Source organism: Platichthys flesus, chromosome 8 (genome assembly GCF_949316205.1).
Source record: "Platichthys flesus chromosome 8, fPlaFle2.1, whole genome shotgun sequence".
NCBI lineage: Eukaryota > Metazoa > Chordata > Actinopteri > Pleuronectiformes > Pleuronectidae > Platichthys > Platichthys flesus.
The window spans coordinates 7,771,399-7,798,449 of record NC_084952.1 but is presented as its reverse complement, the minus strand read 5'-3'; the positions used below and the strand labels follow the sequence as shown (position 1 = coordinate 7,798,449).

General features: G+C 42.8%; 1 protein-coding gene across 4 annotated transcripts in view; it reads right to left on the bottom strand.

Annotated features, from left to right (window-relative positions):
- Positions 1-27,051, bottom strand: part of diaph2 (diaphanous-related formin 2) — a 329,090-nt gene that overhangs the window by 53,726 nt on the left and 248,313 nt on the right. For all 4 annotated transcript variants that reach the window (XM_062393632.1, XM_062393635.1, XM_062393633.1 and 1 more), the window contains 2 exons: positions 6,820-6,984; positions 147-282 (listed from right to left, as the gene is read on the bottom strand). In XM_062393632.1, coding sequence (XP_062249616.1) covers positions 147-282; positions 6,820-6,984 — 301 coding nt within the window. The remainder of the gene's footprint in view (positions 1-146; positions 283-6,819; positions 6,985-27,051) is intronic.

Here is a 27,051-nt window from a genome sequence, read left to right as displayed (position 1 = left end):
CACTGCATTATCCGCTTCCCTCTGAGTTCATATCTGTGTGAAGCACAATTGAAACCCCCTCTTCCATCTTCCTGTTCTCCTCCTCCTTACTCCCCACCTGCCTCCCCGTCTCTGTCTCTGTGGTGGCGCAGGCAGAAGTGGCATACCTTTGTTCATGTCAATCAGCTGCTTCTTCTTCTGCTGGCGCTCCTGCTTCTCGCGCTCCGCTTTCTCCTTCGCCAGCTTGGCTCTCTTGATCTTCTCCTCCATCTCCCTCTTCTTGTGGTTCTCCTTCACTGCTTCCTGATGAGGCACACACACACACACACAGACATGTTCACAGCCACAGACGACAGATAAAAATCTAAATTTGCCTGCTTTTTAGTGTCTGCTACTGTATTGTTGTATTCAGAAACGATGCCATCAGCAAATTCTAATTCAGAGAGGGGGTTTGATCGCTGCTGGAATAAACAATATATATATACACACACACACGTATAATTCCCTGATAATATAGGAGTCACAGCATGAAAAAAGAAAACTGTCTCTGAGGAGGGAGAAAGTGATATCATCCTCCTCCTCCTCCTTCGTGACCGGCTGAAATGTCAGGGAGGAGTCCGAAAGAGGGAGATAATCAACGGCACAGATACAGCCTTTACAAACGTGTCAGTTTGTTCTTGTGCCAGCAGAGAGGAAAATTCAACCGTGACCTTTGGAGAAAACAAAATGTGTTCTCATTCCGGGCCTGTGGTGCAGCCCTTGACAGGAGCCATCATAGGTGTTAGTGTAAGACTGTGTGAGAGGTCACACTCCGTGTGTACACATGCATATGAGCCTGCGCCGCCTATGCTGGAGTCCACGGGCATCTTTGTGCGTCTGCTCTTATGCATGCATATGTGCCTGTGTGTGTGTGTGTGTTTGTGTGTGTCAGTAAGTGAAGGCACGGCCCCATCTGTGCGCTGATATAATAAGTGGTGACAGTAGGCCCCCCCATCAAATGCCCCTGTGGTCCTGATGTGTGTGTCATGTTGGCAGCTAAGACTGAAGGATTACGGGGATTGTGGGGAAGGAACAAGGAAAGAGCAGCTCATCATGCCAGTCAATAGAAGAGCTTTGCTCCATGTCCAAGGACAGAAGGCCTCATTGTCACTGTCTCTTTGTTGCATGACAAGGGCAATGAGAGTAGGAGATGGAGCCGAATGGGGGGGGTAATGGAGAAGTCAAGTGAGGGCGAAAGACAGAAACATGGTAGGGAGAGAAAACTACTTAGGAAGAGTGTGTTTTGATGTTACGTGCATTATGAAAACATAAGAGGAGATATTTCCTTTGTCAGCTGCTACAAGTCTGTGGAAACACTCAAAAATCAATTCATCTATCAAAGTTGTATATATATATATATATATATATATATATATATATATATATATATATATATATACATCATGGATAGTGACAATGTGCACCCTGCTGCAGTTTTGACTGTAACGGAGGAGAGCTGCGCTAGATGTTCAGTAATGAAAGAGTTAACTCGGGCGATTTGTTGACGTGATGGGCAGCGCTGGCAGCATGAATCAAACAAATGTCTCCCCTCTGACAGCGTTCAATCCATTTTAGACGTGATATCACTGCATTGCTCAACATCGACGGCACAAACTGGAAGATAAATTATGCAGATTACAAATAAAATCCTGCCGGCAAAACTTACTTTGAACAAACAACACATTTTGACTGTAAACATGATTATGCAACATAATTATGTTGCTCATTATCAAACAGCAGCACTAACAAAGCAGCAACTAGGCCTTTACTGATCTCTAATTTTTCTCTTGATGACCCCTGGTTTGCCGATGGCGACAACTGATTTGAGCAGGTTTCATTTTCTTTGTACATCTGCACATTGTAGGTGAACATAATAGATCCCAGTTTCAAACCTCATTATTTTACTGGATGTGGTTTCTCTTAAATAGTCTCAAATATTTACGATTAAATCCCAACACGTTGAGACACATCTGATTTTGTCTTGGCTGCTGTCATCTACTCAAGTAAAGTATAGAGGTAAATATTCACAGTTTGATTTGTGACCATAGTAACAAGTTATTTTTGTCCTTCCCATGATTGTGTTGCTCCCTCCCTACAAATTACTGAGCCACCTATTTAGAGATTATATAGAAAAACCTTGATTTTCCAATGGTGAATGGTAAACAATGTTAAAGTCTATAATACACATTTAATTGCTCTGACACATTGGTCAAGGACGAACCTGGAATTGAATTATATACAAATTAAAATACTGCACAGGAAATATAATGAATTGTTTGTGTTCAAAAAACCCATCTTAATGTAAGGCAGATAAAGACATTCATGTGGGTTTAGAAATTAGAGAACATTCAACATAGTGCAATTAATTTGAAGGCAATAAGGAATAGAAAGACAAATAATGAATGTAGCATAGGAGGTTAAAGGGTTCACTCCAATGGATGGACAGTTTCCTCTCTGGCTAATAACCCTTTAATAAAACACATCCTAGTGTCAAGGTGGTGTGTACCTGACTGCCTCTGTGCCCTGAGCCCCTTTGTTGCAGAGCAGGAAAGATGCGGTGCCGATATGCACGTTGCTCAGGGAGCTATGTAAATTCAGCGTGCGATTCTCAAAGAGACCAAAACCAAATGTGTGGTTTTTGCATAATAACACCTTTTTACCAGGTGGCTTCGTCAACAACACAAACCCATTCTGTGAAGGAGCCCATTCGTGCTTTCAGGCGCATGGAGGCCATGCGACAAAGGGAGTGTATGTCCCACTCGAGGCCTCCGCTGCGTAGAAGATGGAGATTATAAGTACTCCTCCATCTGTACCTGGCCTGAGTCAACAGAATGCTCTGCAGCCCAAAGGTCTAATCTACCAACAAGGGCCAGGCAGCATTTTCTCCTCCAGGTCTGTTCTTTCAATAATTCATGAAATGTGTTTGCTGTTCTTCCTTGACCCTGCACTACACAATACATCTCCCACAGCATGGCAGACCCTCCCCTGCATTCGAGCTTTCCAATGGGCCGAGGGAGCAGGGAGTATTTCTAACTGCGCGGTTGCACCAGTGATCTCACGCAGAGAGTGTCACCGCTATATCTCATTTCAATTTTACAAACACTACAGCGCCGCGGCTCTTAGAAGCAAATGTGTTTATTAGCCATCTGTTACACTGTGTGCCAGAATGTCGGGGGGGGGGGGGGGGGGGGGGCTTCAAGAAGTTACAAGTTACAGATTGTGCGACTTCTGCTCTGCAGTATTGATAGATTCCCATATTGATGAGCGACCTTCAAAATCTGGTGAGACAATTGTAATGACCCTGTGATGACAGGGTTAGTTAAGGAGACAAGAGCATCATCTTCAGGAGGCTCAGCACCATTTGTCTTATTGTGAGGGAATTAGCAAGATTAGAAAAATAAATGGCGGACACCCGCACGTACACTGATCATCAGCTGAAACTCTTAGATGCCTTATCTTGCTACTTTTAGAACCTGCTCCGTGTCTTTTGGTCTTTTAATAACGTCTCTAAATCAACAAGGAGGAGTGTTAGCTCATCCCGGCCCATCTGCTGCGCTTTGATAACTCATTAATGGGAAAATCCTAATCCCCCGTGCTCCTGGTCAGGATTACACATACAGACCCTGCGATTGCATTTCACTCAGACTCTATTTCAGAATATGGCAGCAGCATTAAATTAACAAATTGTTGGACTCGCCGAATACTGACTCCATGTGCTGAAATCAAATAATACTTTATTGGCCACAGGGAAAAAAAAGAAAAAGAAGAGAATAGGACGGGAGTGAGGGGGAGAAAGAGAATGAAACAGAAGTAAAATAGAGTTAATGGATTCCCTTATCAGTTACATTCAGTTCTGTGAGGACTGTCCGTCAGTGCGTTTACTCAAATGCCTCATGTCGGCCGGCTGCATTAAGCCCCAGCTTTTTAGCAAAAGCAATTTAGGGTGACTGTGTTGCATTGGAATTCTTTAATACTGCAGCTGCTTTGTGCCGTGAATGCATCGCACAGGGCGACGCGACGTGGATGGAAGCTGGTGGAGATGTTTCATGTGAGTCGAACAACTCAATGTCTCAATATTGAATTAAAAGTCCTGAGCAGACTAAGCATATCAAGAAGTTAAACTGTGGGCTCATTTGAAATTATTAAGGGACATGAAGTCATCGTGTTCATTTGATTTGCCTCTTGGAACAAATCAGTGATGGTTGATGTCGGCCGACTTTGTCACAGATAAATACCTCGCAGACATCTCTCCGAAAGCCGCTCAGTGACAGCAGAAAGCTGGGGAGGAGGTTTTCGTGGAGCTGGAAAGAAGCTAGCTCAGTTGTTTTTTTCAGGGTAAGAAAATAAAAGCAGCCATTGATTCCTCGTGCTCTGCAAGCAGATGGGATTAGCCTTTCTGTCAGCAGAGCTGAAGAGCCAAAAACTATAAATAATATCTGAAGAGTGTGGTGATTAAAGGATTGTTTTTATATGAATACATTAACTTAGAACCACCAACACCCCCCCCCCCCCATCCCCCATCTCAACCACACCACAACACCTTATCCCACACACTTTCCTCCACTCATCCAGAGCAAGAAAGTTTAAATCAGTGATAAAATATTCATACGCAGCTATTTGCTTGAGAGAATAATTTATTTTCTTGGGTGGATGCCTCTTTTAGAGATATGCATCTGTGGAATCCTTGAGGGAGCATTGTGTTGTGTGCTGGTGCTCTTTGATCAGAGGGAATGAGAAGTTGGTTTCAGATGGGGATCAGAGCAAAGACAGGAGACGGAGTCAGACAAGGGGACTTTGCCGTTCACGCTAATGAAATGTGAACCCAGAGAGTAGCCCTTCTGGACTCCGTGTTATCAGCCTGAAACTGGGAGTTCTGGGGGCTGCCAGTCAGGATGGGTAACGGCAGAGGAGCAAAGACACTTGAATAAATGTTTAACAGACTTGTCTAATAAGGAAAAGGGAAACTGGGCCTTGTTTTGAGCTGATGTGCTTTTTAGCTCGCTGTTGATATCACCTCTGTTTTGCCCAATGTGCTTTTGTCACTGTTCTTAAAAAACACAATTCATGTGCCACCAAGAAGTAGCAGGAGGAATTTTGAACTTTACTTTTATCCAAAGTGTTTTAATGTTTAACTTCTCACTTGTGTTTCGCCTTTCTACGGGTACTGAAGACATGCCCCCCCCCAAAATGTAAGTCTTTATTAACCAATATTTTAAACTGTGTCATAAAGTTTAAGGTTGATATGTATACAATTTTATAAATTGTAAAGAAATGTTTTGTCAGCCGTACTACAAATAAATGTAAACTAACTTCTGTAAAGTAAAATACAGTTTCATGTACTAGAGCTGACAAAATCCCACAATGCCCTGTGGTGACAGCACGTGCACACGCATGTGCACGAGCAGCAGCTTTGAGCTAATGAAAGTTTGGTTAAAAGGTTAAGCAGCTTGCCCAAACCTCTTTAATCAGTAAGACTGTAGAATTAAACATTATCTCATTTTTCAGCATCCCCTCCTTCAAACACGTTGTTCTAATCTGTTTTATAACTTCTTAAGCATCTTTTTTTCTTCCGAGCACCTAAATCAGTGTTGGACGTTTCTTAATCAGTTGGAAGTTTTACATGTTAGAAGTTATAAAGTATGTTTCAAGTTTGAGCAACTCAGACAAATGCGATCAAAAATGAAATTTGATCGGCATTAATAGAATATTCAGGAAGCTGTTTGTGTTTTGTTTAAATAATAAATAAATAGCCAGTGTGTTGTGGAATAAAATGATCTTAAATAAAAAAAGAAGAAAAAGGAAATTCCTCTTTGAATCTTTTTTTACAGAAAAATATTTCAAAAGACCGATATTCATAACCGCACAGAATGAGACGGAATGAAGAAAAGCAGAAATAGAGAAAGTCTTCTGTAAAGAACAGAGGTTATGTCAGTGATCCTGAAATGAAAAACCTCTCTGGCAGACACAGTGGCTTTGTGACCTACTAAAAGATATAACATATGGAGGCAAGTTGCGCAGCAGGTGAGCCGAGTGAAATTCTTGCAGAGATCGGTGTAAAAAAAAACTTAAAAGAAAAAAAAAAGACAAAAGGATGTCAGGGCTAACCAAGGGAATTTAAAGACCACAATACACGGTCAGAAAAAACACGGTTTACTTTCTCAAAGCTCAAACTTTCTGGTATTTTTAGACGAGTCGAGTGAAATCCCCGCTCAGAACTAGACTCCAGTTTCTCAGATGGACCAGAGTTGTACAATGTTCTCTGTGACGCTGGAGGAAATCTGGTCTGAATCTGAGAAATGAACCATCAGTAATGTCTGTGTTACTTTGAAGCACGGGGAAACATTATATTAATCAGACAGAGCCTGAGTGAGGAACGGAGTGAGCATTAAAGAAGGAGAAATCACACAAGGAGGGTTTATGAATATGATATTGCATTGCATTGTGGGAGGTGAAGGGTCCAGTATTTTTTTTTGGACTCTGCAACCTATGAAACCCCCAAGTTCATGGAAGCTTAGAACCAAGTGTAATACCACTTTCATACAACATTAACCCACTCCACTGTTTACATATTTTCACCATCTGTCAGGCACCTAATGAAAGTGTGTGATGACAATATGTAACACATACATTCTGCTCTACTTTCAATGACGCCTTTTTCTGTGACAGAAAGTGTGTGTGAAAGCAAGTGCACGTGTGGGCGGTGGCTTCTGTTGATCTCTGTGTGTGTGTGTGTGTGTGTCTCCTTTGAAGAAACAGAAAACCTGGGACTCTTCGTGTACAATGCAAACCACTCGTACTCACCATGTAGAGCAGGCGGAAGTTGGCCAGTTCTCCGAAGAAATCTTCCAGGCTGACGGAGTGAGGGTCAAAGGCAAAGTAGTTGCCGATGCTCTCGTAGAGCTTCTGCATGTTCTTGTGCATGGTGGAAAGTTTCTCATACTGCTCCCGGGCATGCTTGCAGAAGCCGTGAGAAGAACAGAGTCAAGGAAAAACATGGGAGAGAGGCTGAAATCAGGTCTTATACATAAGAGAAAAAATATCTATAAGAGCTTCTGTTAGCAGCTCTGTGATGACAGCTCACCACTATGTTCATCTGTGGAAAATAAAAAGACACCCAGACAAATGATCATTTCAGAGCCTGTACAGCATTCAAAGTCAAGGTCAGCAAAACAAAGAGCTGGATGAAGAAGGGTCAGAGACAATCTAATGTGCCATTACAATAACCCCTCTTCATCTCTCTCTGGAGCCGATAGCACGGGGAGCTAATAGGTGCAGCCCTGGAGTAATGGAAAGGTGTTTTGCAGTCAGCAGCGTGACACAGATGGTTGCTGGAGAAGCTGATTGCAGTCATTGTTCTATTGTTTCTTCCAACAACAGTGGGGTCAGGTTGTTTTGAACCTCACAGCTCACGTCGCACTATGTAATTTACTGAACAGGCGGAGCACTTTTCTCCCGGTGAATGGCTATTGACAGCCGGCATCAGTTAAGCATTATCACAGCAGCCACTGACCTCATGGAGACTGCTCTTGGACACTCCAAGACTCACGCGCTCCGCCTGGTATGTGGAGGACACGACTTCTCACGGCCCACGCAGACACCAGCGTGTATATACATGCATGCACATGCTTGAGAACGAAGAGGAGCACAGGGCCTAAATAACTACCTGCGGCGGAAACTGCATAATAGTTTCAATGCAACGGCAATGGCGTCCGGCCCCTGCTGTGTCTTCAATCATTTCCATCTTCCTTCTCGAAGAAGCTATAATATCGACAATGGCTCAACGCTCATTACTGTTAATGAGAAATTGTTTTTCGGGTAAAGCTTTATTTTTCTAATAGATATGATAACACCGTGGCGATATCTCTAAAAATAGCTCTAACTGAACAACAAACACCAACAGTCAGATGATCAGACGTGTTGAAAACAAGCTGAAGGCTAACTAAAACCAGAAAAACAAAAGGCAGCGCGTCCTTATTTCTTTACAGTTGCATTAAAACTACGTCAGAGTTGTTTGATTGTCGTACAATGGAGTTTGACTAGGCTGCGGGTTTGTGTAAAACCTCTCTGATCAACCGTCTCCTTTCAGAAATGCAGATACATAATATCTTTACCTTTTTTTATCAATCTCTAATGCAATCAGAATTAAAACTCTCCATTTAATCAACAACGCTTCAGTTTTGTGTTGTCAAATTGTATAATTACAGTGAAACACTTGTCTAAGTGTAAAAGGCTGTTGAGCAAAGTGTTTAGCGTGGCTGTAAAGCTCGAAGGTAAATGCATGATAATAAAAACAAGGACGTGTTCTTTTGTGCTTCCATCTCTATCGCCGTTGTTCTGAAAGCCTTTCAATTTAAATCCAGTGAATTCTGTATTGTCGAACAACACATGAAGGAACAATTGACACTGTACTTTGCTTCTTTGTGCTACAGGCAGCGGCTTCTTGTTCTCCGTGTCATGGGAACAGTTAGAGGCAATTAGGGCTCATGTGCAGTCGCCTTGGCAACATATACAGGCCGGTGCTACAGCATGTGGCCTGTGATTGTCAGAGTTGAACAGTTGTAAAGATTTTGCCGTTTGTGAGCAATCTGCCATCGGGATGTGGAAGCTGCAGGTTTTTCTATAATACCCTTTATTCATCTACTTGTTCTTTTGTCTCGGTGAGCTTCTGTGTCGAGGTCCAGGGTTCGTTCTGGGTACTCTGCCATGCTATGTTCTTCCGTGTGGATATAAATACAATATTCAAATCAGCCTGTGAAGTAAATGTACATGTGCACTTAAATATGCTCATATTTTATTGTGTATTGTAGAAATGCAGTGGAGCAGCAGAGAGGGGAATATAATCTAGTGGTAGTACAAGCTAGTGTTAAGTAAAAGACAGCAGTGATGGCACAGCCCACGTTGGGAGTAAGCCCACACACGGGGCCGATGGATGGACTCGTCCTTCTGTCTTTCCTCTTCCTCGTCTCCCTCTCGCTCTCCCTGTCTGCCCAGACCTGATTTATCCTCTGTGCTTCTGTCAGACTGCCTTTATCTCTTCTTTTGTCCTCCCCCTTCCAAATTCACTTGTGAGAGTAAACTCAGGGGCTCAACAGATAGATGTAAAAGTACAACTTTGCCAAAGTAAGAAGTCTTTTCCAACATCCAAACTCCTGACAGAGATGGACTGGATAGGAGTTGTGTTTCTTTAGTAAAGACTTGAAATAATCCCCTGACAAATTCTAGGACAAATCTGTCCTGAGCAATGCTTCATGGTCTGGTGTCATTTATAAGTGAAACAGAATCTTAATAATTAATCAAAACAATTCAAATGAAGTCTGTTATGATTGTTACTCTGAGCTTCATTTAACTGGACCCTTTCCACAATGTCTAAAAGGAATGATTGGAAAATTGGTTAAAAATCATGACAATCCTAAATATTTAGCATGTTAAACTGAAAACATGCTGCAGCAGCAGATTACAATACGATCAAGGTGTCAATTAGGAGCAAAAGCCACGTTGATATTATTCCTCAGCGGTGCGGTAATGTGTTCTAACAGCATTTACATAGATGATTGATTCTGGGCCTCAGCGGAGTCCACGCTGCCTTTAGCTCAGGAAGCGTTTCGGTCAAAGTCTCCCCGGCAGAGTGATAGTCCAGAAAACATTAAAGCGCTGGTTCCTGTTGGTGCTCGTCGTGGCTCGTGGCTCTCCGTGTTTCACTTTCTCCATTTCTCTCCCTCACGTGCACTCACACACACACACACGCAGGCACGTGCGCGACTGTAGAAGCGTCCCGCTGGGGACCGGGCCGAGGCTGGCTGGGCTTTTGCGCCTTGTATTTCCACATCAAAGACGTGTCACATTGATGGAGCCTGATGCACACTATCCTGCAGCAACACAACCGGTATGGTTGAGGCCCCATCAAACACACACACACACACACACACACACACACAAACACACACACAGATATAGAGTGAACAGGCACACACACAAACACTAACACTCCCCACACACAGAGATACAGAGTGAACAGGCACACACACACACACACACACACACATGCTCACACACTCGTAGATGTATTGATATATACTGCAACACAACCACAACCTGTAACTTTTGACTCTTCTTTTTTCTGCCTTTCTAGCCTTGACTGACTCTCCCTCTCCAAAGATAAGTCTTGTTCCATTTCCTTTTCTTCCTGTCCAACAGTGTCTTACTCAAACCCATTCCCTTTATGATTCTCTTTCTACGTTTCCCCTAGATATTCTCTCCATTAACTTCCCTCACTCAGAGAAGAACTCCCGTCTTTCTCTTCTGCTCAGAGTGAACTTTCAGAAGTACTCTGTCTGAGCCGTGTCTGGTATTCACGTCACTTGGGCTTGAAGTAGAGCAGGGAGCAGAGGCGATGGGTCTCAAGGTAAAGCATCGCGCAGCCTTTGGTTGCCCCGACTCTGTTTGTCAGTCCCGGCTCTCCTCTCTTAGTTCTGTTCTCAGAGGAGGACGAGTGTCTGCACTTCCTGTGCACTGAACCTCACCAGCATGGAGCAGGAGAATTGCTCCGGGGCTGGAGAGCTTAGAGTTACAAAAGTGGAAGGTACAAAAGATGAATGTGGGGCGATGATTAAGCTCCCGCTAATGGTCAGATTAGAATTCTGAGTTTTGAAAGTAAAGGCCTTCGTCGAGCTGTGCGCCTCAGCTTTCTGAAAATTTTGGAATAGCTATTTTAATAACCGAAGCTGGCACAACTGGAGATATACACTATTGCGAATTCAAAAAGGCAGCTTGTGGAATAGCAGCGTGGCACGAAGAATATCACAGAAAGCTCCGGTTTCCGACAGCGTCAGGTCTGAAAGCATTGATTTACAAAGACAGTGTCAGATGTCAATGGCAGCGCTCTGCTAGTTCATGTTTTTATAATTCTCTCTCTCAAATCCCCCGGAGTTGCCAAAACCCACCATGTCCTTGTAAAACGTCTGCTATTAGTTCTTTGTCCTGCCACAGTGTTCTCATTACTGTGTTTAATCAGTCACTTTTTATCTGTGTGGTTGACATGCCAGAAAGGGTACGTTTAACATCAGTAAGCTGCGATTAAGGGCGCTCCTTTTTAACACCACAAAGTGACATCAAAATCGTATCCAAGTCAGACTTACCCTAGATGTAAAAGGGCTTTTTTGGAGCCAGACTTTTGTTCAATTTTCAAAATAAAATCCAGAGAAGGAGGGGAAAACCCATTTATAGCCACGTTGATACAGTTTTCACAATGGTCACCTATGAGGACGGCAATAAATTACCTGCTTTGTTTACCTGTGTGCATGGGAGAGTTATTAAAGTGCAGCATAAAACCCTACAGTGGGGGCCCAAAAAGCCTCCTTAATAAATCTCCTGTAACCTAGTTCCATTAATGTTTATTTAATGCTTCTCCTATGTGCTTGCTGGCCCCTCCATCCAAGGCCCCACACTAAGCCTGCTTTCCTCCAAACCCCACCATCCCTGCTCCCTTTATCCCCACACCTACTGCCAACAGCCCCTCTGGGCCAAATTACACCAAGGCTGCCCACTGACTGGACACAACCCATCATGCTGAGAGTGAGCGCGGGATGAGAGTGGGGATGAAGGAATGGAGGTAGGGAGGAGAGAGAGAGAGAGAGAGAGAGAGAAGGAAAGAGAGATAGTCGATGGCAAAACAATATAACTAGTCTTTGAATCAGTGCATCTACATGTGTATTTCTTTTATAATGCATCTACATTTCTCTGTTAGATTCCCGCGTTGTTTAAAACATTTTAACAATAGCAAAATCAGTGAAAAAGCAGAACAAGTGAGAGGAGGCAAGGCTTAAGAGGAGGACAGGAGCACTCTCTAGTGTGTGGTGAGAGAGGCAGAGGGAGGTCCGCAGGGCGAGCAGGAAAGAGGCTGACAGCGTCCTGAGTCGGGCCACGGCACTGACACTGGGCCTGTCAGAGCGAATTAGTGGAGCATCCAGCTCCAGGAATTTGGGATGTGTGCTGGTGTGGAGGTGGATGGGAGAGGGAGGGGGGGGAGGGGGAGGAGTGTGATGAGATAGAAAGGGAGGGTGTAGTGAAGAGAAGGAGGGCACGAGGGGGGGGGGGGTGTCAAAAGAAGCTCAACACAGTCTGCTTAAAGGTACAGATCACTGTTAGTGACTGAGCTCTCTTTTCCTTTTCAGTAAGGTTTAAGGACATAAATAATCCATAAATATAATTGTACAACCCCACAGTGAGTAAATACACAACACCGCCTCAGTTTAAGGATGGGTTTGCAAATGACAATGTTTCTATTAGCTCACAATCAATGAAAACTTAGCTGGTTAACCTAACGGAATCAAAGGTCAGGAGATCACAACACAAATATATATCAATTCCACATGTGGAAATCATGAATGTCTGCGCCAAATGTGAAGGCCCTCCATATCTGATACAAGATATTTCACTTGGGATCAAACTGGTGGACAAACCGACCAACGGTGCGCCGCCAAGACTGTGGCCTCTGACTGCAGTTGATTCAATTGCATTACAGCAGTAATGGTTGCGGCTGAAGTGTCTTTCAACAAGAGAGTCAAACTGCCTTTGCTTACCGATTATAAATTGCTCTGGGGGAAGACAAAGAAAAGCATTTATGCATTAAAATTCAATTGGAAACTTAACTAAAAATGGAACAAGGAGCACAGAGGAATGTGGTTACTCTACTCAGCTCATGTAAAATGAGAACCTGTTTGCTGAGCATAGGTCTCACTCACCAGCATGTAGACCTGGGGTCTAAGTACAGAGGGGCAACACAGAGCAGATACCTGCACAGTTCATCTGTAGTGTAAACCACTCACACATGGTTCCCATGGGTCTTACATTTTCAATATAAAATAATATTTGAACATAGTCAACTTCAAAGTTAATAAGGGAATAAAATAATAAGAAGCGGTTATGACATCTTTCTAGTTTCATTGAATGCCTTCCGAGCCTTTAGAATAACATGGCCTGCCCTGTTTACCCCGGCAACAGAGAGCTCCTCAGAAAAAAAGATCTCCATTAGGAGCGATTCAGCTGGTGAATGGAACGTGTGTGGTGGTTTCTACCAAACCATCGACATCGTTTTCAGAAACAGTGCATGCTGAGAGGTGCCTCTGTTTTCGAATTCTGCCTGGAATCATCATTCGGCACCATAAGAAGAGCAGTCAATCTTAAAACAAAGAGTTTCTTCTACATCTCCCAAAAATGACTGACACTCGTATAAAATACGAGACGATTCAAGCCGCAGATGTTACATTTTGGAGAATTTGTTATGTCATAAAATGCAGTTTTGTTTTGAGTAAGTTTGATATATACAGTTGAGGTCTGTGAGTTTATGATTTATAAGAAGCCTTTTTCCAAACTCTGCAACTAAATATGATTGAGAGCGGCCTTTATTCTATTTTCTCTATTTGAAATGGGGTCTGTGTATGTACTAATAGAGTGTTATAAATGAAAGAGATACGTCCTTTAGTCAACCCTGAATAAATCCAGTGTCGTACGGTGTTAAGATGCCAGTCACTCTGAATACCTGCAGCAAAAAACAAAATTGAAAATGCAGAAAAGAAAAGGGAAACAATTTTCTTGTAAAGTTACCATTTTCAAAATCCTTTTCAAACTGCTTTGTGGCCGGGAATTTTAATGACAGCGATTTCCTCCACATATTCACAGTTCCCTGAAAACAGGTTTTTGTCTCGCCACCGCTGCTGCATCCCGGGTTTTAGCATTGCCCCGGAATTATTGTGATTTGGTTTAAAGAAATAAAATCAAGCCAGAGCATTTCCAGAGCAGACCAACAACAGGTGCAGCCTGACACGGTGCCATGAAGGACCGGCTCTATGCGAGACTAGAATTGCACGAGATCACATGGAATTGAGACAGGTTCATTTCACACGGTGACACTTATTCATTATTCAACCAACTGAATGTCTTCACTCTCCAAAAATTTGCTGGATGTAAAATAATCAAAGCAACACCTAGAGATACGTGCCAGCATCGGCAGGTGCACACAAACGCAGATTCTGCCTGTTCCTGCAAAAGTGTGAACAGATCTGTTTCTTCTGCAGACAAGTGTTGTCTCTTCTTACCTGGTGTGCAATCCAACTTTTGCTAGAAGGATAAGTCTGGAAGAACAAACCCAACTTCCAACTTCAAACTGGTACCAGTGGTCTGGGACACGCCCTGAATGCAACATGTGCTCTAACCCATGTGCTACACTAAAGCCCTTAAACCTGCCACCATGTTACCGCCTCCTTTCAAACCATACACGTTTCCTCCGGTCACTGTAAGATCTTTAAATCTTTTAGATTTTCTCATGTGGATTTTTATTCCTTGCTGTACAGCAACAGAAAATGTAGTATGAGATAAAATATAAATATAAAATAAAATAGAGAGACATAAAGAGATGGGGAGATTTTTTTTCTTTTTCATACATCGGAGGCTGAGTGAATTTCATTACTGCTTTGACACGGGAGTCGTGACCTTTCCTCTCTCCGTGCGGCGCTCCATGGTCTCCCCTACAGCTCCGTCCTCCTCTTTCTCTTGAAATTAAAAGCCAGATTTTATGTCAATTTTACTGTCAATTTATTCAGCCCGTCTGTCCCTGAAATATTTATACGTGTAGAGAGGAAGGTTGCCTCTGCTTAAGCATTCAAAGCTCCACTACGGCACCCAGCTGGTGTTGGAACAACTCAATGAGGGGGGGAACTGGTGGGTGTAATGACCAAGTCTGATAAAGGAAGAGAGACTATATAAATTAGATATGAGGGGATTAGGGTCCATGGGAATGACCTGTTGAATCATAGATAGGCTATTACGAAAGGAGGGAGAGTGCAGGGAAAATGAGAAAAATAATTTGGTGTCCACAATAATGATGCTGGTGAGTATGTGAACACAACACGGTCGAGATTACCCACAATCACACCCAAGCACGCACACACGCAAACACACCCACACAAGCACGCTGTTATCTTTGATAACCTTTATAGTTGTTGTCATCTTTTCATCCTCGTTCAAAGCAATCTCATGTCACATCAATGCCCAGGGTCCGTTCGCCTCTGTGTCATTTTCACGTGGTGGCGACGTGACAATGCAGATCCACTGTGTTCACAATGTTCAAACCTGTCAAACTGTACAAGGTCAAGTCTCTTGCTCCCCCCCCCAACACAGATCTAATCGGTAAACATCAATCCCTCCCTCACGATTTGAATGGTCCCCGAGGTGCCCCTTGAAGAGACAAGGACGTGCAACTTCACGTATGTCACTTAAATGACACAGGTAAACAACACTACACAGCTTAACATGCAGAGACCTCCCAGCTGGGCCAAAGTGCATATCTCAATATTTGTTATTAAGACACACAGCTGAGTAATATTTGAGATGCTGTCCAGGGACTGCACACTCATTCATTTAATCTTCAATGAATCCATCCGCAACCGATTCTCTCCCTCAGCACAAATAGAGCTTATTGAAAGTGGTGGGGAAAACAAATGCCTCTCAAACGGTAACTACACATGCTTCCAGTTTAATAATTAAAAGATGCATTTACTGTACACCTTTTGACCGTGAAATAACATATTACAGTTAGATGTAGAGCCAAGCAGAGCTGCTGTTACAGCCACAGATATCATTTTAACATGAGCCAAATCTCTTCCTTTTTGATTGCAGTAAGTTTGATTTAAAAAAAGACTTACTGAGGGAGTCCAAAGACTGCGTGGGATGCCCGGTATAGACTTGTTTCCTTCACCATGCCATGTCTATGCAGCTCTGTGGATGATGACAGTGATGAAGCACAGTAGCCGGTCTGTATTTTGTTGTTTCTCGCTCTGTCTCTTTGTTTTAACCGTCTTCATCTGCCTCTAACAAGCATTTTAACAAACTCACTCTCACACAGACGTGCACATTCACCGGCCAGCCTGTTTCCACCAGATCATTAACCACTGCTGTATTATTGTCACTCTGATCTGTGTTATATAAAAGGGACATTTTAATGAGTTTATTTTGTCAGCAGCATTCTAACATGTCTACTTGTTGGGAACATGTTATTGTAGCAATCAAATCAGTCTGCAAAAGGTTTGGGTTCGAGTGGTGTACACAGCATTAGGCCCGTCAAAATATAAAACACCCAAACATGGCACCAGCCCGCTCCTGTTCCTGCTCCTTTTTAAGAGCCTAAGTGTCTCCAGTCACTCACTAATGTGCAGCTACACTTGCCAACATCCACCTGCCATTAAAATACACTAAAGTAGAAACATGGCATGTTTACCCAAAAGCTATCAAAGAACTGAACTGAACTCGAATAACGAAAGTTTGGGACTCTGCAGTAAAACCCTGCTTGAACGCAATCTCTGGGTTGGTGCAATACAAACCATTTATGTTTCACTTTTATATTAATTGTGTATAATAATTATTTGTAGTTGTTACTTTATCTTGTCTTTCATATTTATTTTTTCAACTGTGTGAACTGAGGACATTTACTGTTTTTGGTTGCAAGTAAATGGAATCTATTACATTTTTTTGCTGGGAAATCTTTACAATGTCTTTGTAATACGATTAATGCAAAGAGAGCAATTGACATACTTAATTTAAAAGATTTCAAAAGGCGGCTCTCAGCAGCTTTAAACATAGAAGTATCTCCAGATTAAATCTTCTATGTGTGATCGGTGTATAAAGCTGGAAATGGGACCTTTCAGGTGGACATTTAAATCGTGCTTTCCGAACAGATTAATAATCAAGCCGAGCAGTGCAGTTCGCAGACTGACATGATGTTGGACCATGTCCACTTCCAGTCCCTGTTCAGACCTGACTTTAACATCCGTCTCGGCTGATACCATCACAAGGAGACAGCTCTAAGTGCAGGTGTGAGCACACTGACATTATAGATGCATTTAAGATCTGATCTCTCAGACCAGACTCACAGATGGTGTCTGCGTTTGGCCATATTTCTGAGCAGTGTGAGGACTAATGTGACCTCCACTGTGGGACCGTCTATTCAACTGACTTCCTCTGAGCTGCTACAGTTTGATAATGAACCAAAGCTATGTTTACACTTCTCTGTGTTTCTCATATATTGATTTATATTTGGGTGTATCTTCCTTTATTTTATTTTTTTAAGATTTCAAGTGATTATAATACTATTTCATTGTACAGCTGCTTGCAGTAGCAGTATTTTAATTTTCAATGGAATATCCAGCCTTCATGCTGGACTGTTTCAACCTTCTTTGCTTTACGATGTGCAAATAATGGACTTAAGCTGACTTTGTTCATGTATGAACATGTCACGTATGTAAATTACATTGATATCCTGTAGATATATATAGGACTGACATAGAGGGTAAGCTGCTGGGTATACAGTCTATCACTACCACTAACATTCAAATCAACTGTTCATGTGAGTGAGAAAGGGAGACATCTGACGGAGGTAGACCTTTTTGTCTTGCTGAAAGGCTGAGAGCCAAAAGGTCATTCCAGAAAGCAACCAGAGGATTGGTCAGGATTTTTAATTTGTTTGTAGATAAAGAGATGATGATGGCAGGAGTGATATGAGGGAGAGAGAGAGAGAGAGAGAGAGAGAGAGAGAGAGAGAGAGAGAGAGAGAGAGAGAGAGAGAGAGAGAGAGAGAGAGAGAGAGAGAGAGAGAGTGTTTATTGATCAAATTCCCTCAGTAAGACCACTGGCCTAGCAGCAAGCGTGACAGAGTACAGCTCCATTCAATAGCCTTATCATTACCACAGCACAAACCCATTCAGCAGGTCAGCCTACTTGGCCTCTCGTTCTGAGAGAGAGAGCGAGAGAGCGAGTGTAAGAGTGTGTGTGTGTGTCTGTGAGTGTGAGTTTGTGTGAGTGTGTGTTTGGTCTAGCTATTACTCATGTTGTGGGGACTTAAATCTGTTTACACAGTCATATAATAGGATCTTGTCTTCTGTGTGGGGACACAAACACATGTCAAGGTTAGGTTCAGGTTGGGGTTAGGGTTAGGCAAGTAGTAAGCATTTTCAAGATTGGTCACTAAGGAATACAGGATTTGAGGTCATGCAGACAAGGCCGTGTATTGGTACATGCATGAGTGCGCCTGGAAGGAGAGGAAAAAAGGAAAGTAAATTTTCGATTCTTTAAGCCAATGAATCCCATTATAAGACCATTCCTTTGTTCAAATACTCTCAGCACTAATGAAGTGTCCTAAGAGAGCCGGGAGGACTATAAAGAAAACGCCATCCACTTAAAGTGTTGTAAAGCAGAGGTAAGGTGATTGGTGGAGCAAAACAACAGCAAACTAAGTGGGAACTCAACAAAGTTTGTTTTGTGAATCTAAACTTTAGAGTTCAGACTTCAAAAAACTATTGGCAGAAAGAGTCAAGCCCCTCAACATGGAGAAACAGCGGTGAAGCTTAAGTGAAGTTGCTTTAAATGCAAAAGGACAACCTCCTTCATTATACCGCAGTCAGACCTGAGTGGCAGGAGCAGCAGTCGGAGAGGAGGAGCTGGAGGAGAAGAGATGCGACGTGGGGAGAAAGGGAGAATGGAGCCATCGCCATTGGCAACGCTGAGGCAGTGAAGACTATTTTTAGCAAATTAATTTAAGATTCTAAATAATTAACTGATAATTATCTGGCAATCAAGAGTAAGATGATCTCCCCGAGAGGTTTTTTTGTCACGTAGCTCAGCGGGGGGGCCGAAAGGAGCTTTGTGTGCCTCGCCAGTCAAGGAACTGCCGGGTGTCATGGTGGGAGAAAGGAAGAAAAGAAGAAAAGAAGCAAGAAGGAAGTGACAGGGGCGATACAGTAAGATGTGCCTGCTACAAGGGAAAAGGGGAATTGTGGGTGATTAGTCCCTAATGAGTGATGGGAAACTGGCACTTAGAATCCATTTGTTTGTGGACTACTGCAGAAGCTGTCTTCCTGTTTGTTTTATACACACACACAAACACACACACAGACACGACAAACAGCCACGATGAACACACTTCCTTGAGACATTACTCCGAGAAAAGCACCATGAACTGCAATGACACCACGTAGAGCATTTCTCCTAAATCTTCACGAATGTCTAACGAAGATTTTCCCCCGATAGTGAGACTAAAAGTTTAGTGGTGGTGGTCGTGAGGGCGGTGGAGTGGGAGTAAATGTTTTGAGCCTGAGTTAGGTTATCTCCACACCTGACCCTGGCAAGATTCCCTCTCCGGAGGGAAGAGGAGGGTGGAGAGAGCACTGACAAGCAGTTGATGAACTGCCTCTGGCAATGTGTGTGTCCTCCAACCTGTGAAAAGAAAAGTGCCGTCATTGCCAGTTCATCTCCCTCTTCACCAACTCTCTCCTCTCCTCATCCTCGTCTTCATTTCTCCGACCTTCTCATATTTTTCCTGTCCGCTCTCCCGATCCCGTTATGTCCTCGGCCCTCCCCCACCTTCGAGCGGCTTCACCAAATGAAGATTGGAGTGGACGACATTTGGATGGAACCAGCTGTCAACTTAAGTGAGCAAATCTGCCAATCCATCTTCGTCCCTGTCACCAGCCATTTCTTGACACTTCCCTAACTGTTGTCTCCACAATTGAAAACACTGCATCTGTTGCACGGGGCTGGCAAAAGAAAAACAGAAATAAGAAAAGTGGATGTAACCATGTATTCCTTGTCTGACAGCCAGTTTTAATACGAAAAAATAACAAACTTCCACAGACAGGATATTCATGTTTATCGGCCACTAACAACCACTAGTTCAAAGGCAGTCTCTGTTCACATGAAACAGATGACAGTCCAGGATTTACAAAGGACGATGAGGAGACATATGTTTGCATACTGTGTCCTTTTTAGGGTTCGGGGATTACGGAGAGGGCACAATTAGCCGGACGGTGTGACGTGCTTTGGCGAGAGCGAAGGTTGACAGGGCTACCTAGCTACCCCACCGTGCAACCTTTTAAAAAATCAATGTTACCACTAAACACAACTGTACCCTGTGGAGCGGGGTCCTGTTACAGCCTCTTCCCCCCCTCTGCTGTGGGGAGGAAAACACAGACAAACGGATAAATTGGAGCCTCCCCAGCTGCCCTCCTCTCATCCTCCAGCCCGTCTGCTCTCACAAAGTGACAACAGCACTGCCACGGATATTAACAAAAGACGACTGCTTTTGGAAACAACAAACTGGGGCATTTAAACGTCACTTTCTTCAGCCAATTATTCTTTCTTCTCACTGCAGAAACACAGCTCAGCCGTTGGAACCCATTGTTATCGGCTACGTTGGTTGTCGATGTTGGTGACTTTGCATTCGCTCACATTATCTCTGCTGAGATAAATAACTTCCTGGAAACTACTGCGGGGAACATGGACAATCCACAACGTGAAAAAAAAAACCCTAACCCAAGTTGTGTTAGAGAACAATGTAGAAACGTGAAGCATGTTGTTAAATAGACGCAAGAGAGTTATTGTTGAGTCTTTTGTGTCTTGCACCTCGAGGCGGGAGATTTCATAGACTCTTCTCTAAGCACATATTTAGAGAGGCACTGGCTTCGGGCACTTGCTCACAGTTGACAGTGATGCTGGTAAAAAAAAAAAAAGCTCGGCATCAAGGCCTGTAAACCTGCTTTGCAAACGGAACATACATCCAGTGCTGCGCTGCACAGTTTGTCTTGGCAAGGAGCACAACAGACACTATAAGATCAATAAGGGGGGGGGGGGGGGGGGGGGGGGTTCATCATTTTCATAGAATCACTATGAAGACTGGCACCTGAGCTAAACACACACACACACACACAACTCAGCAGTGCAGGTATATAACCTGGCTGCAGTACCCGCTACATGTGCTCCACAGTGCCATCACTGAAGTCATTTGGCAGTGTGATGCTCTAATATGCACCGATTACATGGCCACAGAGGCAAACTCTCCTTAATGGGCGCCATCATCCTCTGCAGGTGGCAGGGGAAGGAAAACCTGAGTTGGGGACGCAAAAGTGATCTGGATCCTCAAACTCCTCGATTGTCATTGGCTGACGGCTGCTCTAATGGCATCCATTTGTGCTGCGATATCATTTTCAACCGCTCAATTGTGTTATATTAACATTAACTGCACATTCCCCGCGATGTGGAAACATTAACCCAGCTTTTTTTTCTTAATTGCCATATCTGGACATTTTTATTCTTGGCCTGTTTTCACCTGAAGCCTTGGGGGACTCGATAAGGCCACTATGTTGTCTCTTCAAAATAAAGCAGCTTTTCTACTATCCTGCTTACTTCATCTGCATTTTAATTGCCGCTTACAAAACTGTGTTTATGTGTTTGTGTGTGTGTGAACATGTGTGTTTAGTCGGTATTTCAACTAGACTAGATGCAGCCCACCTTTGATCAATATGGGCAAGGGTAGGTTGTGTGTTGTGGGTTGATGGCGGTATCGAGCAGCAGAACAATCTATATCAGTCATTAAAATGCAAATGTGTTTACCAGGTCTTGCTTTGATGCTGCACTAATAACAAGCAGTGGGAAACAATCGTGAATCAAACTTGTGTAGCAAGCTATTGAGCGAGCGCCAACGCCGTGTAATGAAACACGAGCTGAAATAAGAGCAGTTTCGACAGTCAATACAAAATCCTGTCATTATCTGAGAACGTGAAACGGAGAATTACGCAGCACATGATGATGTTGGCACACGTCCAAAGCTGCATTTCAAAGGAAACCTGGATTCTGTGCCCTAAATTAAAGACTCCAGCAAGAGAGACGGGTAGGCAGCGCTCGTGTGCTCCGTAAATACACTTGGCTAAAAGCACAGCACCTGTTTGTGTACCGTAATCCATGCAGCTGGATACACGGAGCAGGTAACACAATGTAGGGATCTCCTGCTGTTATTGTTAAGAGCGGTATAGAGACAATAAAACACCAGACTTCCTTTATAGAAAGGGAGTTAAATTCCCATTTAACCCAGTATTTCCAAGCCGTTTTTTTTTGTCTTATGACCCCTAAAAGGAAGATATTAAGATCATCTTGCTGAAATGTTTTATTTGGCAATTTTTAGAGGCCTGAAAGATTAAAGCTATTGAGAATTCAAAACTGATTAATCTAGAGTGTAGGGTGGAAAGTGTGTTAGTACCACGGATTTTTACACCGTCCCATTTCCCATTTTACCACCGCAAATATATTTAGCTCCAGGCCAGGAACTGTTGAGACAAAATAGCTACACTGCTATTTAAAGTTAAGATACTGTTCAATCTTATTAGCCAATCGATATCATCAAATAGGAACATTTCAATTCATAAATGACACATTATCATTAACATGTAAGTCTACTGTTCGACTTGAGGAGATAATTGTTGTGCGGTATACAAATTATTAACTCATTCAAAGGTTTAACAAACTTCTGTACTATACATAATGATGGACAGGGAGGAAGTCAAGCTTTGGGAAAAATACCTTAATCCATCTGTGCTGCTTCATTAAGCACCTAATTGACTGGGACGTCTCCATTCCCTTATCGGCTAGTGATCTGTGCACAGTGTGTATCTATCGAACAACACACTCAGACTCAAATATCACAGAAATACAAAGGGGGATTCGGTTCCTCCCTCTGCACAGGGCCAATTAGAGAAACCAGTATTTAGATGAGGGAGCAGGATAAAAGGAAACTAAATAGAATTAGACCACAAACAAATATATATTCAGGAGGAGGAAACATCTTTGGATGGATATCTGAAATGGTATTGGTAACAGAGAGAGTAAAAGACACTGTAGGGACACTGTCTTATGTACGTTATTTTATAGGTTGGTCAAATGTCCTGTGTACCTTTATCCTTTCTACAACTACTTTTAGACTGGCAATGAATAATTTAGACATACCGCATTCAAATCAAAACAGATAATCATAGGATGGGACAAAGAAAGCAGCATAAACGTATGAATAAATAAATCATTTGCATCTAATGTATTGTTAAGCAGTGGCACAGTCGATAGCATCAGTTATCACTAATAATTTACACGGGGCTGTCTCGCAAACGTAGTGAAAATAAAGGGCTCTGGAAATCTAGTGGGTGCCCTGTGAAGTCTGTTTGGCAACACGGAGCCATTCGGGGCTGTGTTCAGCATATCTACTCGCTCATGCATTCTCTCCCTCTTGGGATCCTGAAGAGTTAGCAACCCTTTTAAAGCTTAGTGAATCAAGGAGGAAGCAGAAAAATAAAAAAATAAAACCCGGTAACATGAGAGAGTGAAGACAAGGAAGTAATAGATGGGTGAGGAAGACAGAGAACGAGAGAAGGGGGGGGGGGGGGGGGGGGGCCTCATCTTTTTGCAAATCGTATCATCTCTGTGAAAGCGGACAGAAAGGAAAGAGATGAGCATTACTACTAATCTCCAATCTCCACCTTGAAAAGAAGTCTGACTTTCATTTGCCACTGACAAGCTCCCTCTTGTGATCCTTCTAGACGACAAAAGCTCCCAGTGACTTGATTACACCGTGTATTTACTGACCTACAGTCAGTCTCCAGCACAGAACACTTCTCCCTGATGGACCGAATTACAACACGTTTATCTTCCATGTATGATTTTAAATACTACGGCTTTGTAAAAAAAACTAAAAAACACATACATTGTTTCATGCTAATCGGTAGACTGTGAAATTAACTAATCTTGGAAAGGATTATTATCTGATCAGCCTTGCATCAGGGGAGAATACTTGATACTGCTCTGTTTCATATCGGAATCTAATAAGCTTAAAGGTAAGTATAGGGCTTAGTATTCATTTGTGGATAGAGAAACCCATTCTGCATATAGTTCACTTGTAATATGATAAGGAGATATTGTTGGGGGATTAGGTTATCTCCCCGGAGATCTATTAGTGGATAAGTCCTACTGGCTGTCTTATGAATCATTACCTTACTGGTTACAATCTGATCCGCACACACTCTCCCTCAACTGCAAACAACATGACCATCCGCACACACACACTAACGCACTCACGCACAAGCAAAGCACACAAACAGACCCTGTGATAGAAACCCACATGTCTAACAGCGGGATGATGCATTTTCAAGGCCCTACTTCCCAATGGAGACCAAACATCTGGGATGAAAGACCACTTGAAGAGTTGTTGGGATTCAGTGTCTAGAACATAGGGATGGAAATCAGTTGATGGCCAACCTGTGTCCATGGCACAGCAGGACATATCCATCAGCCGGTCGGGGACACTTCATCAGCTGCAAATCCTGTAATAATGGCTAAAGTGACATTAAATAACAAGGGGACCAATGTCATTCAAGGGGAATTCTCTTTCAGTCAAGCTGGCTCCAGCAGAGTGCTTTTGGGCTATTAGCACGAAAACCAAAATGGAGAAGCGATCGGTGGAATGACTCAATGAAGAATGCCACAATGTCTAATGGCATTATGAACACATTGGCACTATGTTTCACCGGCCTGGCCCCCTGCCATTACACATTGAGCTCAGACAACATCCTGTAACACGGTCACAGCAGTGGTATTTAAGAGAAAAGAGAAAGAGGGAAAGGGGAGAATGAAAAAAAAGTGTTTCTGAAAAGAATCTGAGGGTTGGATGGACGGAATTCAATCCACAGTTTTTTTCTACCTGTTAGAAATCTATTAGAGGCCAATAAGGATCCCGCCGGGAGAGGGTTTGTAATATTTCGGGTCAGCCTTAGAGGTTAATTGTTGAGTCGTCTGTCTGGTCAGTGAGGGGATCACCGTGTGAAACCAATCCTGGAGGCAGGGGATGAACGGTGGGTGAGGATGGAATTCAGGAGATTAGAGCGACTGATGTGAGAGGTAGAGGGAGTGAAAGAGAGAGAGAGAGAGATAGAGAGAGAGATAACAGTAAAGAGGAGGGAGACAAGAACCCATGGACCTCAAATCAACACTTTCACAAGGCTGCCAATGCTAAGTGGGTTTAGAAAATATACCTAATGTGCTTGAGATTGGTTATGTGCAGCCGACAAGGCCACCAGGGCTAGGACTACTTACATTTAAAGTACAGGCTGTTGTTTAGCCTTTGTGTCAAGCAGAGAGCAGCCGACATGATGTTAACATTCAAAAATAGCTGTAGTACATATGAAGACAATAGAACACATACCAAGGCAACATAATTAAAGTCCAGCTAAATCACATCCATGGAACTCAAGGAATTTCCATTTGCCTCGTGTTATTCTCTTTTTTCTAGGTTACCATTTAAAGGGAACACGAATACAAATGCATGAAAAACAACAGGCTCTGTGTTTACTTTGCTTACGATAAAGGTCAAATTAAAATGTGGAACGGAGGCTGCGGTGGGGGGGGATGATAAATATTCGTCTGTCTGTTCAGATGTACTGAGAGAAGACACGGCCCTCCTGTGGGCATCGCTGCACATCTCTCTGGTCGCCTCCACGCCAGTCCCATTTCACAACTTGTTCTACGACTGTGACACCGAGGACACACACACACAAACACAAACACACACACACGTGCACCAGGGCACTTTCGCTCACACATTCCCTCATCACCTTGCTCAGAGATGAATGCGTTCGCCACTGTCCTCAATCATTTTAATCACTTCCATGGAAAACACCTCATTCACGGCTATCATGCTGTACTGCCTCGCAGCTATCTCAACACTGCCTAAAACAACCCCCCCACCCCCCTTTTCTCTCTCTCTCTTACAAACACACACACGTCGACTCTCTGATAGTACACAATCCTGTGCTATTGAATACTGTGTAACCCACTTTGCTCTGTGCCACTTGCTCAATGACACCGAGACAAATTAGTCAGTTACTATCATCGATAGACATATGAAGAAATGGTCCATAATACAAACTTACATGAATATTCACAAACTTCGAAAGAGTTAAGTAAACAAAGTATTTTAGGAGATCATTAAACGTAAATAATGGATCTGTGAGTATTTGAGTAGAGGACATATCATAACGTGTTAGCATCTGAATTTTTAACACATATTATTCCATTCAGGGAAAAATGTTTTTAACCTTTAAGCAGGACTGTTAACCTCATCGCTGTATTATTCAATTTAAGGTCACACAACAATAGATAGTAAATACCCATAAATAGGGAGGTACTTAAAACTCCCAGTAGCTTTCTGTATTATTGTACAAAAAAGGCAACATTTAGAACAATAATTGATATCAATTATGTTAATACTGGTATAGGGATTCAACAGGGGCTGACCTGTATGTTTTGAAGCACAGGGATATTAGCCACAATCATAGCAATGCTCAAACCTGAATTATAATTACAGTGGGTTTTTAAAGAACCTTCTGGTATTGACGTGCACAAAATATGGGAAGGCACGTTTAATCCATTCTTGTTATTGTGGATCAAAGTATAAACAGAAATGTAGCAACCTGATAGCGGGGTGGTTGGGGTTCATACCACTGGGGCCTACATTCCACCAACTGCAGGTTGCCGGTTTAACTCCCAGCTGGCCAAAGTTTGGGGGTTCATTTTATTTTCATTGAACACTTCAGCAATGCAAACTTAAGGATCCAGGAGTGGAACCACCAACCTTTAGATGAGTGGATGACTGGTTTTGTCTCATGAGCATCAGACTGATGCTGCTCTACTCACTCTAGTTTTTCATATGTGAACCGTTCCCAATGATGCATCACTCTAGAGACTAGAGACTGAAGGTTATAGTTCGAATGTTCAAGTGTGTGATTACAGGCTTTTCTCAAAATAGACATTGACAGTGTGATTTTAAATCAGCCACGAGATGCTGCATTTCTTTGAAAGCAATAGAAAAAGATATATCTTACTATTGTAAGCAGACTTCCTAATACATTCAACGATCTTTAAAAAATTGAAATGTATAACTTGCTGTATCAATGGACAATGGACCACAGCATTTTGGACCTATTCATGGGTTCAGTTATGAGTCTGAGTCCACAGCAGTTCTCACACTGGTTAACAACAGTCACTCTAAATATTAAAGTGATGGACAGGGAAAAGCAGTATAACAACGAACAGTCACATCATATTGATTTTTTCTTTTATATCGGCGTTAAAAGTCTGATTTCTACATGGAGACTGTAGGAGTAGGCCTAAGGAGTC